Source organism: Mustela erminea, chromosome 7 (genome assembly GCF_009829155.1).
Source record: "Mustela erminea isolate mMusErm1 chromosome 7, mMusErm1.Pri, whole genome shotgun sequence".
NCBI classification, from domain to species: domain Eukaryota; kingdom Metazoa; phylum Chordata; class Mammalia; order Carnivora; family Mustelidae; genus Mustela; species Mustela erminea.
Window position 1 is genome coordinate 85,433,326 of NC_045620.1, and position 19,510 is coordinate 85,452,835.

General features: G+C 44.0%; 1 protein-coding gene and 1 long non-coding RNA gene across 4 annotated transcripts in view; one reads left to right on the top strand and one right to left on the bottom strand.

The window, feature by feature from the left end:
* Positions 1 to 19,510, top strand: part of MEIS1 (Meis homeobox 1) — a 134,844-nt gene that overhangs the window by 58,077 nt on the left and 57,257 nt on the right. For both annotated transcript variants that reach the window (XM_032352295.1, XM_032352294.1), the window contains exon 8: positions 17,477 to 17,622. In XM_032352295.1, coding sequence (XP_032208186.1) covers positions 17,477 to 17,622 — 146 coding nt within the window. The remainder of the gene's footprint in view (positions 1 to 17,476; positions 17,623 to 19,510) is intronic.
* On the bottom strand, positions 7,688 to 17,170 carry LOC116595672. Of its 2 annotated transcripts, XR_004287812.1 has the most exons (5): positions 17,009 to 17,170; positions 16,246 to 16,622; positions 9,995 to 10,147; positions 9,736 to 9,882; positions 7,688 to 8,153 (listed from the first exon to the last, which is right to left on the bottom strand). It is a non-coding gene; the product is annotated as an uncharacterized LOC116595672 (long non-coding RNA). The 2 variants fall into 2 exon arrangements; XR_004287811.1 differs by lacking the exon at positions 9,736 to 9,882 and having other exon boundaries at positions 7,689 to 8,153.

Below are 19,510 nucleotides of genomic sequence, written 5' to 3' on the forward strand. Positions count from 1 at the left end.
GGTGAACAAGACCCATTTACTGGGCTCACGGAGCTCATAGGCTAGTGGGAATGGCTGGTATATACACAAGCCGTGGAAATACACTGTGATATCAGCTATCATTGTTTGCATGTGGAAAATGTACCCACCTCTGTCTTGGCAGATCTTCTAAAGATCTAAAAGTTCTTCTAAAGAAGTGGCATTTTTTTATACTATTTTGTATTTTCCCGAGAGTTTTCCTGTGTCTAATTCTACTCGCTCTTCATAACACCCCTCTGAGTTAGCTAGTTCCTTATTCCCACCAGCCCTTTGTGGGTGGAGGCAGGGAGGCTTAGCAGGGTGGAGTCGCTTCACAAAGACTACGCAGACAGTAGTGGCTGGCCTGGAACTTCAGTCCCGGTCTGTGACCTGTAGGTCAGGCGTGATTACATATGTTTGGGGAAGTATGGAACTTGGAAAGATAAGAAATCGTGGCCTGAGCTTGTGAAATCACTGTTTGACCACCTGGGATTTTACCCCTGACTCTCTGCTAAGTTTAGGAAGACCTAGAAGGATCATTCCACATTCAAATAGCCCACACTCCAAACACCCGCTTTCCCATTAAAGAACAAAACAAAACCAAGAAAACAAGCAGGTGTCTGAAGAGAAACAGTTAACATGATCACTCAGCATAACTTTCCTCCTGTTGCTTTTCATCCTTTCGTGGTAACATGGCTCCACATAGTCACATTCCGTGCCTTGAAAGTGTTCAAACTTCTCTGAGGGAGATTATCTTTCCCTACTATGATTATGCATTTTTAAAACCTGATCATATTCCTGTTTTTTGGCCAGAGAGCAGACCAATGTGCAGCTTTGGGCCTGTGGTGACCCACCATACAACTTTCAAGCAGGCTTTTTGCTCAGACTAGACTAGACTAGACTGTTCTTCCCCGTAGCGGTCTCTTCTACACGAGAGAGAACTTGTTGCCCCAAATAGTGGTGGAGATGCCTCCTTAGAGAGACTAAGTTCAGAGGTTCCTGGAAAGAAGAATGAAATACAGAGAGGATGGCCCATGTCTCCCACATCCCCTTCAGTATCAGATGTGGAAACTGTACTCTCACAGACCATCTGGATTTGACTGGATGTGATCCGGGGCTGTGTCCCGGTTCGGCATGCAGATGGGGAGAAGGCAGGACACGCTGAAGCCCGAGCGCCCGGCTAGAATCTCAGAGACACAGAGACACTGGGCAGCAAGAGGAGGCTCGGGCAGGGCTGAAGCATCCTCCTTATCAAGAGCAATGAGGGCTGGGAGCACCGAATGTGGATATAAAAGCTGGCCCGTGGGCAGGCAGCTGGGTGGTCCAAGACAGAGCGTCCAAAGGGTGTAACAAGTCCAGGCCTGGCACTTCGGATCCCCCGTCTGATAGGTGGGACCAGCAGCAAGGCATTCTAGGCCACAGGCCAACTCAGAAGTCGGGCAGGGCTGGGTTGGGTGTTCTGAGGTCTATGTTCAAGGGAGAGAATCCCCTCCAGCTGGCTCCTCATGGGAGCAGTATTCAGCCCTGGGAAAGAAGACTGGCAGGGGCTGGGGGAGGGGAGGGGAATAGTGATTCCCAGGCAGCTTGTGGTCAGGGTCAAGGCGAGGCCCAGAAGGGGGACTTAAAGCAGAGCAGGAAACTGAGAGTCGTGCCTATCCTGGAGGCTCACATCTGTACAAGGAGGTGGCCTGTGTGTGGGGGCGCGGGGGCGGTGATTGCAGCTCCAGGGCGGCGGTCGCTCCTGGGAGTCTAGGTCTAGGGGAGCGTCATGGAGCCGAGGCTATTCTGACACTTCCAGTCTTTGTGGGATGATTGTGCTGGAAAGCGAGGGGGGCTGGCTGCCAGGTGAAATTTCTGTAGAGGCAGCTGCAGGAGCTCAGAGCGGGGTGAGAGCCAGCGGGAGACGAGAGGGGGTGCAGAGTGCTCTAAAGACCAAGGTCCTTTCTGTGGGGAAGGATGATTTCTGCCTTTTGTAGATGAAAATAATTCATGGACTCTGTTACTTGCTTCTCGCCCCAGGAAGAGTTCAGATTAGCATGTAGGTGATGTCATCACTGAAAACCGCAGGGATGTGGAAGTGCTGCTCCCCTCGGGTGTTGGGGGCGGCCCGAGTATCTTCTGCTCCAGGCTGGTGTTTCATGAAGCAACCTTGTTTGTATTTCTGGATCCCTCCTGGAGAGGAGACTTGCCTTTCTTTGATGCGTAATCCCTGAGAGAAAAGAAACTGTGGCTCGAGCTTGGGGTCAGCCCCTTGTCTGCTCTGTCTCGGCCGGGGCTCCTGGGCGCAGCTCCTCCCAGCTCTCCTGCAGGCAGAACCTCAGGTTCCTGACACGAGGCACACTTGAAGACCATCTGTGGGAGCTGGAAAGTGGGGGCTTTGGAGCTCCATACATGACCATTTTTCGGTGCTATGCAAGCAACAGGGCTTCTGTCGGCCCTGCTCTCCAGAGCTCAGGACTCCCCTCGGGGTGCCGGTGGCTGAGCACCTGCCATCCACCGCCTATGTGACGTCTTGCCCTGTGACTTTCTCCTTCAGTGTTTCGAGGCACATTCAAGACAACGGCCTCACTTTTTTGGCAGTGTGACTATTTGGGGCGTTCTCCCATTCTTGCCTACGTCCCCCCCGATCGATCCATAAACAATTGGTATTTGTTTTCTTCCGCGTACATTTCGGAGGTGGTTTTCACATTTAACCTTTTCCATGATCTTTGACTAAGGAACGCTTGTATCCTGCTCAGAGATCGCATGCTTCTCCTGTCCTCCTTCTTTGACTTCAGTGGAAAGAGTGTGATCCAGGAGACGTCTGTGAAGTCCTTGCTATGGGTCAGGCTTTGTGTTGGCTGTGGACCACATGCAGCAATGAGAAAAGACACTTACTGCTCTGGGAGATCTTTCTAGAGGTTAACGCATCTTGATTGTCATCGAATCTCATGGGTTAAGTGGAGAGAATAATTCTGGGATGGTTAAGAGTTCAGCTTTGAGTCCGATGTGGGTTGGCGTTCACAAGGAGCTCTATTGCCTTATCCGTACACTGGGGCCAAGGCAAGGATGACATGAGGTAATTCAGAAAAGCACTCAGTAAGGTGTGTATTCTCCAAGCAGCTCATTACTGTCTGTAAATAGGAATTGTCTCTATTGGTTACAAAAACAGTTTGAAAAAAAAAAACTAAAAAACCATAACAAGTGAAGGGGGTTTTGTTTTTAAGATTTTATTTATTTATTTGAGAGAGAGAGAGAATGAGAGAGGAAGAGCACGAGAGGGGAGAGGTCCGAGGGAGAAACAGACTCCCCACCTAGCAGGGAGCCCAATGTGGGACTCGATCCTGGGACTCCAGGATCAGGACCTGAGCCGAAGGCAGTTGCTTAACTGAGCCACCCAGGCTCCCAAGGGTTTTTTTAAAATTTGGAGAAATTGTTGTTGTTTTTTAAATTGGTTTATTTTTACCATGATAATAAATTTAACTTTTACCTCCTAAAGTTTTCATGAGGATTAATTAAGTGACTGAAAATAAAGGCTAAACACAATGTCGAGTGTATAGTAGGTGCTCAATAAATATTAGTTTTTATTATAACTGCTCATCTTCCTGTCTAGACAAGAGATGGCCTATAACTTGAAAGTTAGCCCCACTTTTCTTTACAGCATCCCACTTGTCCTAGGCCTTAAAGATATTTTCTTCAGTGATATAACTGTTTTCCATATTTGAAAATCAAAACCAGAAGCCTTTGCTATTATTTACCATGGAAATATTATCTGGAGAGCAGAGGACAAGGTATTATGAATTGACCTATTTTGTGCGAGAACTTGTATTAATAAAACGTGTTTCCTTTGTATCACCATCCAGCCCTAGTCCGCCAGAATCTCATCATTGGGCCCCTTAGGCAGTACCAGCCACCCATTTTTCTCTGGCGCACATGTATAAAGTTCCAAGTCATTCCAGGGCTCTTTGGGGGGGGGGGAGAGGAAACATGACAATGGTATGCAGTGCTAGGAGGATGGGTCTATGTATTTTGGAAAAGTGACTGCTAGGAAGGAGAACAGGATGGGGGAGATGAGGACACATAACTAGAGTGGCTGTGACTGTTTTTCTGCTTTGGGTGCACGGCTTAGGAGAAAGGTCCCCTTGCTCAAAGAATGTTCTCAGTAGCAAAACAGCCACAGGAACTGGCATTCCCTGGGCTAAGCCTGGGCTAATGCCGTGTTCTGTCTTCAATGTTCAATGTAGCTGATTTTATTTACTCTGTTCAGTAGCTCAACGCTGTACTATTACTATGCTTCTTTTTTCCAGAGGGGCAAAATAGAGGCTTGGAGAGGTTAACTGACTTGCCCAGGGCTGTGCCGCTATCAAGTGGTGAGGATGGGATTTACAGGAACCTAGACAATCTGACTCCAGAGGCTACACTGCTCTCTAGTAACGCCTCCCAGACAAGTGAGCGAGGTTTGCATGTGCTGGGGAGATGGAGGAGAGAGGGCTGTGGTACTATCCGCAAGGAGCTGGGGGACGCCTGGTGGCTCCGTCAGTTGAGCATCCGACTCTTGATTTCAGCTCAGGTCTCGATCTCAGGGTTCTGAGGTCAAGCTCCTCACCCAGCGAGGAGTCTGCTGGAAATCCTCTCTCCGCCCTCCATACCTTTATTATAGTAATGGCATGCATTACTCTAATAACATCCCCCCACTCAAGCATGCCCTCCCTTTCTCTCTCTCTCTCTCTCTCTCTCTCCCCAATAAATAAATGAATCTTTAAAAAACCAAAACAAAACTCAAGAAGAGTCGCCAGTTGGAGACATCCTGGCTTGGTCTGATACTCCACTTAGTCCTAGAGACATCCCGAGGTGATGCTCAAAATGAGGACATGAACAGCCTTTCCCTGTCCTTGTCCCGCGGGTGCAGGTACGGTCCTCCCTGTGGGCGCTGGAGGAGACTGTGTCGCCTTCCACTGTAGCCAGGCCTGCACGTGCACCCAACATTTTCTAGCTTTATTTGCCCGTAGGGGAAGATCCCCCAGAACCTTGCTAGGATGGCTATCACGGGTCCTTGGACCTATGACGCGGCTTCAGCAGCCCCCAGAGTTTGTGAGAAATGCAGCATCTCAGGCTCCTCCTCCACTGAATCGGAAACTGCGTTTTGGCAAGATCCCTGGGGCTTTGTAAGTTAGATCTGGAGTATCGCTGCTGTGGAAAGTGACTTTATCCTTGTGTGCCCACCAAAGGAAGTCACCCCTTGACAGAACGTGCTGATTCTGAGCGGCAAGCACCTGTCCCTAATTAACTGAGTGACTGGTGTGTGCGCCCCCAAAACTACACAAGGACTGGCATCTGGGACACTCAGAGGAGAGAAGGTTAGAGGTAATCACAGGTGCATGCCAGTAATTCTCAAACCTTATCTTTCAGAAACTGGTGGATTTTCAGATGGCTTTTCCATAAGAGAATAACAAGCTTTTCTTTCTTTTTTATCCCAACTTCTTTCTTGCCTGTGTCCTTAACATCACTTCATTCTCCCCAAAGACTTCCTAATCTACATTTTACAGCCTGGTTCCATTTCATTTCGAAGGCAAAGCCATCTCCGTCTGTTTTTTTCTCCCTTGACCCACAACATTCCCTCTTGCTCCAACTTCTGCCTCTTTGCAGGAGGTGCCTCCCGCCCTCTCATCCAGTCCTGTCCGCCTTCCGCTGACCTCTGACCCTTTCTGCACCCACCCTGCCCTTCCCTCCACCTCCATATGTACTGAGAGCAGAAGAAAAGGGATGAAAGACCCTTGGGCACCTTGAGAGAAGGTCCCCAGGAAGCCAGGGAGGGTCAGAAGGGGTGCTGGTGCCCTGTGTTGAACCCACGCACGATGCTCACGCTGAGGGCTGTGCTCCATCTAGCGACACAGACCAGTGAAATGAGGGCAAGTCATGAAAAGAGTCGCTACAGAACGTGGACACGGGATTCTGGTTAATCTGCTCTCGCTTCAGATGAACAAAATCCTACTTTTTTAGATATTCAAAAAAACTGAGGGGCATTTTTAGGAAAATGTCTCTAGACTACACATAACACTGTATCGTATCTAATCTTCACAAGCTTAAAATAATTTAATTCAGTAGATACGTGATTTATGGTGCTGTGCTACATAGTTTTGTTTGTTTACACAGACTCTTTAACATCTATAGGGCTGTTTTCTGCTAAAGGGCCCTTGTGGGCCAAGTTCTTTTTTGCCTTTTTATCGTCTTACATTGTGACAAAACTCTCAGTCTACAAACTATGAGGCAGGAAACCAGATGAGTAAACCTTTGAAAACACATCTAAAGTACACAGAACAGGTCTCTGATTAAGGGTCTTATGGCCATTTCTCTGTAAAAAAAAAAATCTGTGAGCTTTGCCACATATAATCTGTGACCCTAATCCACTGGTTGTCAAACTTGGCTGTACATTTTAATCATCTTGGAGCTTTAAAATCATTAATGGTGGGATCTCACCCTCCAAAATACTAATTTAATTGGTCTTGGGTACAGTGTAGGCATCAGGATTTGTGAAAACTACCACATGATTCTATGTGTAGCCAAAGTCGAGAACCACTTCAACCGCTTCTAATCTGCATGTCGGAAATCTTTTTATTAAACCCACATTCTCAAGTGCATTCTATATAACTGAGTTTGCTGAAGAAATGAACTTTTTGATAAATAAATGTTCTCTTTTCTGTGTAAGTGTACATATACACACTCACACAGGTATATCACACTCAACACAGGTTGAGTATATATACATATATACATGTATATATATATACACACATATATGTATATATATACATATATACCTACATATACACACACACATACAGAGTATATAAAAATTTAAAAACATTATATGGAAAGCATTTGAGGATCTCACAAAAATAAATGGGGTGTGTTTGTGTGTGTGTGTGTGTGTGTGTGTGTATGTCTGCCTGGCTATAAGATCCCATGTGTGGCATTTGTTTTCTGCTTTTGTTTTTGTTTTGACTGAGGGATTTATTTTCATGGTTAAACAGAATTTTGAGATCATTTGTCAATATATGATTTATATATTTTCAAAGGACTATCTCAAGGAATTTGGCGTGTATTACTTTAATATTAAAAAGGTAAAATACTATTTCCTCAAATGCTTTCTGAGATGTTGCTTCAAAACAAAAGTTCATGACTTTTACAATTTGACACTGTTTTACCTTTGCTACTGTAGCACATTTTCTTTCTTTTTTTCTTAGAAAAAGATTAGGGGATTTCCATTTTGTTTTACTGTTAGTATAAATACAAAGATGTCAGTAACATCTTGCAGTGCACTCACATCCTGAAGTTTGTAAGACTTCATTAAGAAGTTATGCTGTCTTTGCAGGGATTTTCCATGGTGTTTGGTTGTTAAAAAAAAAAAAAAAAGAAAAAGAAAGAAAGAAAAGAAAAATGCTGAATGGATGAAAATGAGTGAAATCTGTGTTTTTTTCTTTCCTATTCATCATTGCTGTTTGTCCTCTGCATGTAGGTAACTAATTTGCTGTTGTTCCCCTGAGGGGTATTCAAGTCAAAAGTCATATTGAATTACTAGAAAAAGGTCTTCCTATCTCAAAAAAACAAAATACAATGATTTTTAAAAAAAAAATTTGGAAAATGTAGCCAATTTCTTTGTACATCTTTTATCTGTCTGTGGTACTCTATTCATAGAAACACATGCAGGAAAATAAATCATAAGTGAACTGCAAATATGAATACTGACCAACTCTGATAATTCTTCCTTTCCATGAATTTAGAAAGTCCTATTTCTTCCCTCAGTTCTATCAATGGCATGTTAATATAATTCAACAGATTTTCTTTGTGTTCCCTAAAAATCCAGTGAGCATTTTCATTCTGGGTCTCCGTTGTTTGGTTGGATTCTTTTCATACTTTTTACCCTCCTATGTTTTATGCATGGTTTGTGGTCTCCGTGAAGAATCATGAAGTGATAGATGCTTAATAGAGTGAATTTATTTGTAGCAAAGGAGTTCTTCCAAATTTATTCCAACGGGTTGGTGATCTCTGAGTTATAAACACCCAGATCATAGGAGTGTCCTCCGTATACACACACGTATATACACATCAGCCAAGATCTCTTACTGCTGTTCTCACTGCTGTGCACTCCCGGGACCCACTCACTGCCACCACAGTTTCTGTGAAGAAACAAAGAAACACTGAGCAAGGTGAGAGATGCGTGACTTCCCAAATGCAGGAGGGATGAGCAGGGGTGAGTGGTTGAGGGTAGAGGGATGCAACGACAAGTCTGGGAACTTGATCCGGGGCTCTTCCGAAAGGCTGGCATCTGCTGATTAAAACAACAATTAACAACAAAACTTCCCCAGTACCAGCTGTATTTTTTTCTTTTTTTTTTTTGTAACTTTACTTACTCCTGGGCACCTGGATGGCTCAGTTGGTTAAGCATCTGCCTTCAGCTCAGGTCATGACCCCAGGGTCCTGGGATCATGTCCCACATCAGGCTCCCTGCTCAGCGGGGAGCCTGCTTCTCCCTCTGCCCCTCTCCCCTCTCATGCTTTCTCTCAAATAAATAAAATCTTTAAAAAATAAACAAAAAAACTTCACTAACGACTCTACCTGAAATTCTGCCATTTAAAGATTCATTTGCATTAACAAATTTTCTTTCAAAGATGCCCATATTTCTGGGAAGGTGAAGGAGCATCAGGTTTTCTCGCTGAGTCTCCATTAGTGCTTGCAGATTGCTTTCTACTTCAACAGGTCTGGCTTAGATGAACTAGACTGAAAGGCTGGGTATTTGGGTCATGGGGAGATGGTAAGTGTGAACTCACAGCAGGAAAAGGATAGGTGTGGGTGGGGTGTCCACAGCAGGATGCCAAGTGCCCCTACAAGGCACTGGAAGAAACTCCAGGAGATGCCTGCTGAGCAATGGACATGACATATAGAAAAGGAGGTACATAAGGCACTTACACATACTTGAATATTTTCCTCAGCTGATTCTATGTACAGAAATACAAGGGAAAAAGCCAACAACCATCTCCTCCTCCTTCTTATATTTTCTGCACCTTGGGCTCTGGTATTGGAACTTCATTCCCTTAATGAATTACTTTGGCTTTGATGAGCAAGCCTTGGGACCCAACACTATTCATAACTTGCTTCTATGTGAAAATATGTTCCAATGTCCAAGAGACCTACTTACAGATTAACTTCAGAGTGTGATCTGTGCGTGTGCTGGGGTCTACCTGAATGGACTCATTCCCCCATCTTAATTTGGAATCAAGTGCTTTGTTAGGTTGAACTAGAAAGAGACCTTGGGGAATGAGGCTTTACTTGGTAACATTGAGGTAGTACTGGGGCATGTGACGGAGAAGAGACTGATGATGCCACAGAAGTACGTGTGGGTCACTACTCAGAAGCCTAAGGACAGACACCCAAATCCTGAACCATGGCCCACAAGTGGACTTACTCCTCACACCTTTCCAGCTTCGTGTGGTCCTGCTTTCCCAGGTTCCCGTTCTGTGGTTGTATCACACTTCCACACTTCCCGTTCTATGGTTGTATCACACTTCCAGGCACAGGGCCCTTGCACCTGCTGTTCCTGTGGCCTACAGTCCTTTCTCTGCTCTCTGCCCTTTTAGGCTGCTCCCTACGCCCGCTCAACTTTCTCCTCCCTTCAGATTCTGCTCCAGATTCCTCCTCAGTGGTCTCCTTTGTTTCAACACTCATAGACCTATGTTTGTTTCTGATTGAGTATAGTCGTACCTTTATCCCTATGATTATTTTGTTTCACATCTGTGCCCTCTATCTGGAAAACTCTGTAGAAACAGGGACTCTTTCTGATTTTCTTCCCCATCTGTGCCCCTCATGGTTGACACAGTGTTTGGGACATAGTCAGAATTCAGTACATTTCTGTCAAAAGAATAAATGAATGGTAAGAGTGACCGCTTAGGCAAAAGGTGGTTACCTGTGTAGGGCTCATTTTTAAAGTCCACACTTTATTTTTCAGAAAAGGAGGCATTACCTTCGTTGAGAGAGTTACTTCCTCCAGGCTCGAGTCTCCATTCCTCCCGTTAGGTTTCTGTGATGTCAGGAGTCCACTACAGGCCAGAATAAGGCTGTGAGCTCATTCCACAGGAGCTAAATATTAACAAGTATTTGTCACTGTTTAACAGACCTAAATCAACGAGAAAGGAAAAGCTTCATGGCAAATCTCTATAAAGCCAACCTTGGGAAATGTACCTAGGCTCTTCTTGTAAGTGCCAATAATGTGTTTCTTTAAAGTTTGCTTATTCTTAATCTTCTCCCCCACTTTTCCTTACCTCTGTCTTATCAGTCACTGCCATTAGTGTGTCTGTAACATTGGCCATTTTTTAGGCCCCTGCTAGAACCTCACACTGCGTGGCGGGTGCCAACATCTAACTCCTTATCTTGGTTTCCAAAGGAACCACCTCCAGATTTTCAGGGAAGTGGTGGGTGGTAACATAAAGCATACGAGAATGTGCTTTCCTTTGTTATTTTTCCTTGATCAACTGAGAATCACTTTGAACTAAGAACAAGGAAATGTTAAACACCTAAGGATGAGAAGAGATGCAGAAGGGAGCCCTAATTCAAGCCAAACGCAAAAGTGAACCATTGGATTTAGACAATTACATGTTTGTATATTGGCTGCAAATTTGAAGATATATAAAGTCTACTGTGTTTCTCTTAAAAATGCGTAATAAGACGTACGGGATTGTCTTAGGTTTTCACTGATCTTATAAAATCCTTTCTAATGTCTCCCAGGACCCTGTGGCAGTCAGTCTGTATGATAGTATCAGATACTAAGGTCCTCTGATAACCTGTTGCTGAAAATTTGCTGAGGTGGGTGTGGAGGAATGCTGTGGGGATGGTCGATCCATGACTTGGCAAAACTAAGGAAAAGCCAGAGTTCTAGAGTTTTGTATTTAGCACTGAGTCTGTCAAGTTTGAGCTTGGAGTCTGAGCTCAGTTTGCTGAGAGACGGTTGAGGGTTTTTTTTTGTGAGGATAAAACTAGGAGACCTGTCAAGTGATATATTTAAAATTAAAAATTCAGAGGGAAGCAAAACTTTGGCTTTATTTTTTAGAGTTGAACTCAGAAAAATGTACAAGCAGCAAGACATTTGAGTTAGGTAGAAAGTTTTAAATTGTAATTTGAAGGAAGTAGAAATGTATTATTGAGAAACTATGGCAAAGACTAGAAAGAGCTCCAATTCTCTCACTCTGTCCATCTTTTGTCCGAGAGGAGCTGAAAGATTCCAAGGAAAACGTCCCAGCATTGGAGAATGCATTTCCTTTATGTTTTCTTAGAGTTTTACTGATTTTTCCTTGGTGGATATTCCTCAAGAGTTTAAGCATGTATCAAAAAGGATTGTAACAGCTGGAAATGGAAACTGTGGTTTTCTCCATGCAGTGAAAAAAAGAAATGCATTCGCTCAGTCATTCACTATGCCCTTGACAAGTCTGTACCCTGGACACTGGGATAAGCCTGGGGCTAGAGAATCTTAGAGGGGGAATATGACCCCATCCCTGTTTTCATATATCCTAGAATCAAGCCGAGGGGACATAGACTACAGAACACAAAAGTCCTGCCAGATGGAGTGTGACGTGTTTTGGGATGGAGGTGTGTCGGGAAAAGAAAAATTGGGGATTGGGGAGGGGTGTCACTGAACAGCCAGAGTTCAGCACATGCTTCTTAGAGGAGATGGCAGTTGAGCTGAACCTAAAAAAAGGTCACCAAGGAACTTGCCAGGAAGGACGGTGCAAAGGGGGCTACACAGGGAACCTAGAAGAGGTGTGAGAGCCATGCCTGTGGGGAGATGCTGAGAAGGTCAGGAGGCTCAGGGTCCGGGTGGGGACCCAGCAGCAGATAGGCTGCAAACACCCGGGGGCGGAGAGAGAACGTGAAAGGCCTTTCATGCCAGGCTCAAAAGTGTGACCTTTATCCTGAAGGCAAACCGTAGCCACAGCAGATTTTAAGAGGCAGGGTTATAAGATCAGATATGTATTTTAGAAAACTCATTCTGGCAGCGATTACACATTCTCAGTGAAGACAAAACACTTCTTTATAACCTCTGAAGTACTCTAGCTGGTTCCTGAGAAAGGGTTGTCTATAATTCTCACCATTTATCCTCTTAACATAACACAGAAACATTATCCCATCTGACTTCTGGCTAAGTAGACACAGCCGTGATCTGGCGAGGTGGGTTTGGGGTAGTTTTACATTCTTCCTAACAACCTGGCACACTCGGATAACTCCACTACAAAAGAAACCCGACCTCTCCATACTGACGGGGTGTTTGCACCAGCAGCCCCTGGAAGGGCAGGAATGTTCTACACACTGCATAAGGGCTGAAATGCCATATTGTCTTGTAGATATGCTGTGTGAGAAAACAGGCAAGAGGGAAAAGCCCTTAACACTGGTTGAAAAGTTAGCCAGCGTACAACACGAGCTGTACAGCCTTAATGCTTTTAAACTGACCATTTTGTCACCTTTCAAGACATGATAGACTTTAGTTCGTATCAAAAGATGCGATTACAGATGGCCTTGGTTTTGAGTCTACTTCCATTTCTGGGACCAACATTCTGTTTCCAAACACTTGAAGAGGCGTAGAGCGAAAGTAAGGAGAAGACCTGGCCAGGAACTATGGCGTGTCCCTGGCAAAATTGTAAATGAATTGTCGTGAAGCTCTAGCAAAACAAGAAGGTCCACAACCTTACACTTTCAGCTGCCCGGGCAGTTGAAAGTTCAGATCCCTAATTAGGAGTTTAGCCTCCCCGACAGAAAGAAAACTCTGACAGACAACCCATTTTTATTTATACCTGCTGACCCACCGACCCTGGAAGTTCCTCTCCGTTGTGATGTAAATCTTGGGCACTTTCGGGGGGTTTTGTTTTTGCCTGGCTCAGAATAGGTTTTGGGGATGGGCAGTCCTGGGGTTGGGTTGGAGTGGGGAGAGGGCGTTAGGAAAAAGAGAAAAAAACGGGAGCAGGGCTTTGACCTGCCGGAGAGGAGCCCCTGCTGACACGGTCAGTCTGACCCATTGAATGGCCTGAATACGGTAAATGCCGCTTTATCCTGCCTTGAAAGGCACGAGATAGCACAGTCTAAATGCCCGGGCATGCTTAAATAGGCGACTCTGGGATGTTTGAGTTGAGCGTGTTTGAAATCTGAGCTCTCTGACAGCCTGGGAGCTGCCACAGGTCACCTGCCTTGCTCCGCAGGGACAGACCAGGTCTCGCAAGAAATTGTCCGTAGACGAATTGTAGTACAAATTCCTTTCTTTGTTGGTTGGCCTCTTTCACTAGACCATGGCCTATAAAATTTTGTAAAAACAATTCTTAAATATTATTTGAAAGGGCAAATGGCCCACGCTGAAAGGTTTGACAGTTTGACATATAGTGCATGGTTTTGATAGCTCGGAAACTGGAAAGTGTGGCCAGGATTCTTCCCCCCCCCGCTCGTTAGAAGCCTGGTGTTTTTCACGGAGTGTCTTGTTGCTGCCGAGTCCCTCTGCTCCTTGCAATCTGACAGGCAATGAGTCCGCTTCAGTGAGCTTCAATCCTTTTAGACTAATTCGTGAGAGAGCAGAAAAACGGCTAGCACCTTGGACTCCAGCGTCCAAAATGCACAGAACCAGGTACTGCCAATTAAGGAGCCATTCGGTTAATCATATCAAAGCAGAATGCTTTGGAGACTTCTCATAAGGCCAGAGCCACTGCTGGGGGAGAGAGAGAGAGACAGAGACAGAGAGAGAGAGGGAGGAGAGCCCGGAGTTTCACCTGAGTGAGGGGGAAAGAAGGGATTTGAGTGGCCCGATCTCATCAGAGCAGGGGAGTCACAAGGAAGCGGATTTCTGCGTTAGAATGTTGCATACGTGTAGGCAGCGTGTGCCTTGCGCCCATCGGCTGCCTCTGCATAGCCAAAGGCCATTTTCGGGAGCCTCTGGCCCCTCAGTCACTGGCCTGCTAGTTAATTGCCACACGGACTTCATGACACATGGGCAGATAATATGACATTTTCGGTTTCTGTCACTAGCAAACGCCACAACGTTGCTTGCACTAGTTGCTAAGAAGCTGTCAGAAACCATTAGCAATTGGCTAAAGTCGCCCTATGGCATTTCCTCATAGCATCAGCAAAACGAGCATAAATCACCCACTGGAGCCTACTGCTATCCTAATGAGGCTGTAAGCTTGTTTATGGACTAGCATCATTTTTATGATTATTTCCACCTTTTCAGTTTGCCTTCATTTGGCGGCAGGAGAAGTCAGCTCCAGGAATGAAGTCACTGCTGACATTTTACAAATGTGGTTCAGAGCCGCTGCCTGCTGCCATGTGGTCGGCCGGCGGTTCTCCAAGTTTGTTTAGTGATCTTAAAAATAAAAAAAGGAAATAAATCCTCCAGAGACCACATCGAGGTGACTGTATCAAATTGCAGAGTGAAGGGAAATGCTGAAGGTACAATTGACCATTTAGACTTTCCTCCGAGGTGGAGATGTTTCGAGATCCATTTTCAATTCCAGAAAGTGGAAGAGGTTAAACAATTTATTAAAATCTATGGAAGTGTTTGCTTTTAGACTCGTGTGTTTTAGTATTGCTCTTCTCCTTCCCCATCTTCTCCGTTTCCCTAACTTGTGTCGGGAAGGAGCAGGGTTTATTGTTTTAGGCTTTTCTGAACATGCACCAGTATTTACACTGGATTGAAAGCATTTGCTTCCAATGAAAATCTTGTCTTAGATTACAGCCCAGCAGTTTAATTTCCCTCCCAGATGGGAGTAAAGTAGCTGTATTTGCCTAAAAACAGTAGGAAGAACAAACTGTGCATTAAGCCAAGGCTGTTTTTGGCTTGAGCTAATGATGTAATAGAAACCTTTTATTCGGGAGAGGGTCACTGCCAAGGGACTGAAGGGGGTGATCTGGCTCCTGCTTGAAAGGTTTCTCCATTGTGTCTACATAAGTCTTCACTTAAAAAATTCTGTTCCTAATGCTGCTGCTTTCATACAGCAGAAATAAACAGGAAAGGTTCTGGTGAGTGTTACACATGGAATGCAGAAAGCCTTCCTCTCCTAATGGAGTATATAATTCAGGTGCCCTCAAGGCACGCTTTCAGGAATTCTTTTGCCTGAGGTAATGGGAAGCTAAGGCTGCTTTAAGGCCTTGATTATCTATTGATGCACAAAGCTGGAAAAAAGTCATCTCCGCTGGATTATAGTAGATATTTCCATAAATTATCAATGAATTCTCTTCGAGGCAGGCACTAGGCATTGCCTGCTAAATTAATCTGAAGGGGTTTTGAGACGGATGGAAAGGCTATTTTTTTTTTTAAGGTGGAAAACAATCATGGAGAGGTGGTGAAAAACTGTCATTAGGTTAGAAGCTTTTCATTTTTAATCAATGATCAAGTAATATGTTTCTTTTCCTCGGTTACCTTTTGCATATTGAAAGTGGATTAGCCCATTGAAATTTTAAATGCTGTTGAGTTGGTTTCTTTTCTCATGTTTCTTTAATGAATTGTTATTTTATATGGTGAATTGCTTCTCTGAATAAAAAGCCTCTTTAAATACTGGACTTTCAAGGAATTTATTAGGCAAATCCAAGGGGACTCCTTATAAAACACTTGGTTATGCAAATAATGAGAGTTTGGTGGTTTGGAAGGAGCACTGATTTAGGGATGCAGGTGTCTGGTCCTGCAGGGGCCTGCCAGCCCCATCCCTGCTGGGTGACCTTGGGCAAGTCACCCAAGAACTTTCTCCGATGCTGCTACAGCGAGGGTCTTGGGATTGTGGGTCTTTACGACCTTTTCCACCGAGAGCACAGCTACGATCATGTGGAACTTTAACAAAATAGACGAATTTTTAAATACAATAAAATGATGGATTTTTAAAATTCAAAAAAATCACACTCAGAAAAGTTCTGCAGAAGTTTTGTGTTCATGGCATATGCTGTAATCATAGCGGAAATGTTGGAATTTAGTCTGTTCCTCACCCAACAGTTTTTAAAGTTTACCTCGGTACAAGTTAAGGTGATTTGGGGACAATTTCCTTGTGGGGGGGGGGGGGATGGGCAGGGGATTCCTGAGGGAGCTGTTAAGAACAATTGATTAATGGCAACATAATGACTGTAGATTAGATTGCAATAACTGAAATCAAGGTAGTATATTTGTACCTAGTGTATTTAGGTAATAAGGAATACGGAATAGGTTCATGACGCGATGAGGCTAGTTCCAATACACAGTGGCTAGGAAACTTGTCTTACCCGAGTACCCAATTCCTGGGCACGTGGACGGCTCTCCAGTGCTGTATGGAACCTGGGGAGTGTGCTCATAGGTGAATGTGTTGCCTCACTGCAAAGCCTTGCTTCTGTAGCTCTTCTTCCTGGGCTGGATCCACCTGTCCCTTTCTCAAAGTCGGTGCCTTCCTCGGAGAGCTGGGACAGCAGGTAGGGAGGCACGTTTGACAGAAGCTCAGCTGCTTTCTACTGTAGTGGTTTTAGTCCAGGCTTGTTTTTCCCCCGTGAAGTTTCGTACCAGAACACAAAGTATACTTAGTTTCCATTCGAACCCTGTGACTTGTTTCGGACAGTGTGGTTATATGGGCAGAGATTTCATTTTTTTGGTCTTATTCAACACGGCACTGTAAAAGGAATATTACACTTTTTGTTTTACGGTGTCACAGAGCCAGAATATTTTCTAGAAGAAACAACATACATGTTATAACACAAATCAATGGAAGAATAGGATCCAATATTCAGGAATTTGTAAACAGGTGACTTTTCAAATGAGAAAGATTTAATCTAGAAGAAATTTTAGGAACTACCTGACTTTTAGGGTAATACAGCTCCAATTGACTATGAGTTCAACATCACTTTATTTGACTTACATAGTAATTGTTTCCTAATTAAAAAACTATTTCAGGAGTTTTGCCCTTACTAAACTTGATGCTCTCTTTTTATGACAAGAAAAATTATATTCTATTTGAAGCATTCCTATGTCAAGCCGCTCAAATGATGGATTACTTACATTTCCGTGGCCTACTTTAGTCTTTAGATAGATCACTTGTGGAAATAGTTGATATCCTAAATGCATCCTCTCACAAGTTAACATCGACGACTCTACGTGGGGTTTGGATACCCAGGCAGGGACAGCATCTCTGCCCATGGCCACCACCATATTTAACTGACCACATCTCAGCTCTACACATCTGAATCATCACCATGGCAACCAAAAAACCTACTAACGAGATTGGCTATTTCCCTTCATTCCCTTTGACCTTTCCCACTGTTCTTTGGAAGAAGTTCCTTAGACCTGACTACTTTTGAGCCTAGGCCTTGTTCTTTCTCTTTGTCTTGGAAAAAAAAATAAAAAGTACCAAATAAACTACTAATCATTTATATTGCTCTTTTGGTTTTGTTTATATCCAAAGGCATTCTATTTGAATAAAGCATGTCAAGGTAGCATCAGTCAAAATTTGATTCACTATGTTTGCAGGTGATGGCTTGGACAACAGTGTAGCTTCCCCCAGCACAGGTGACGATGATGATCCAGATAAGGACAAAAAGCGTCACAAAAAGCGTGGCATCTTTCCCAAAGTAGCCACAAATATCATGAGGGCGTGGCTGTTCCAGCATCTAACAGTAAGTGGATTCTAAATGACATATGTAAACTAAATATGGATGGTGAACCAGTTGTGATAGAAAAGAAAATGGGGGAAGAAATGATCCCCTCTGCACTTGGAATATATCATAAGTCTCTGTGTTCCCCTAGTTTTTACCAAAGTGTTAGCACTTAATTTCCTAGCTACTTACCCCAAATGAGGAGTTTTATTTGAAGTTCACTATTGCAATTTTGTTAACTGTAAGTCATAAGGTTTAGGAGTTCCTGTGATTTGTGATTTTAAGTATGTGTGTTAATGATGTTGCTTTTCTCAGTGTGACTCTGAGGTACTTAGAACCAACTCCTCCTAAGAAAAAAGTAAGCCAAACCCCAGAGAGAAGGACTTAATTTCTTTGAACGCTTTAGTGGACCTTTCTAGTGAATGGTCCAAAAAGTTTAAATCTTGTTGCAATGGCAAGATGTTCACATAATTTGCTTTTAAGTGGTTTCAATGGCCTGGTTGCCATTACAAAACATTCATCTGAGTCAGGGCCGCCCAGTGAAAGTTGTCGCTGTACTTAGAACTGTAAAGGAAAACAGCAATATAGCGTCGGCTCTTCCTGTGTAGTCCCCTGTGACTTTTCCAGCAGAGGAACAGTTTATATTGTCTGTGGGAGTGTTGCTGTTTTCACTGCAGGAATTCTCCTGGAGATGTGAGAAACTGGAGATTGGGGGCTTTATGCCACCGAGGGATTTGTTTTGTTTGGTTATTGTTCTGAATGAATTTCATGTTCACAATATTTATAATCATAATATTTTGGTGGATATTTTTGTAAGTGCATACTGACTTAATGACATCTCAGAAAGAAGACCAAATGAAAATTTATGGATAAAATAATATTTTAAAAATCAGCAAAATTGTTGGCAAGGGGAACTTCCACTCTTAAGGGCAAAGGTTGAATTTAAATAGGTCATAGCCTCGCCTCGCCTAACCTAGCCTAAAATGAATGAATGTTAAAAATCTTGGCTTTTTGAAAAATGTCAGAAGCAAACTCTTTATGTTACTGTTTTTAGCCTAGTTTGCTTCTTCTGAAAGTCATTTATTTTTCTGTATCAAGGTCAGTTCTGTGTTGTTGCCAATGTACCCAAGTCTGCTGACCCTCACGCCTTTGCCCACTTTCAGAGCTGTGTCCACCAGTGACTTGTAGTGTTACAGGGAGACACACAGGGGCTGTCAAAGGCCACACTGGTTCTGCTCCTCTGGAGAGAGGCTACGCCTCCAATAACACTCGAGGGTCTAAATTCATCCCGATTTTCCAGCATCTGTGAATAAAACAAAAACTGAGAACAGCAGGAATAACTAAAAAAAAAAAAAGTTTCCTCTCTCTCTTCCACCATTATGATTCCAAACAGCGACCAGCCTCCAATGACAGTTTTGGAATCAGTTTTGGAGGTTGGTTAGTGCTGGTGGTGAGCTGAAGCTTTAGGTGGCATAGCTGATTTTAACATTGTATTAGGTTTACCGAAAACCCAATTCAGGTGCCATGGCTTACCCAACACTGCTTACAAGGATGTGGATAGTTTGAGATCTGCCCCGTGCAAGGTGCAAGGTTGCTGCTGGGGATGAAAGGATAGGGTCCAGAGGGCACAGAGGGCATGAAGGGCACAGCAGGAAGAATAAGTAGCAGGAGATAAGAAGAGACAGTCGGTCAGAGGTGCTGAGGCAGCCATGCTGATATTTCGTCACTGGGGCTGACCAGCCAACCTGATCTGGAGGATGAGGGCAGAGGGGACAAAATCAGGTGGCCCTGGAAGTTACAACCTGAGTCTATTTCCTGTACTAACAGAGAGGGGGAAAAAAAAAAAAAAAAAGAATGGATTTCATCAGCCTCCGTATCAGTCCACAGAGGAGCTGTGGCTTTCCTTGAA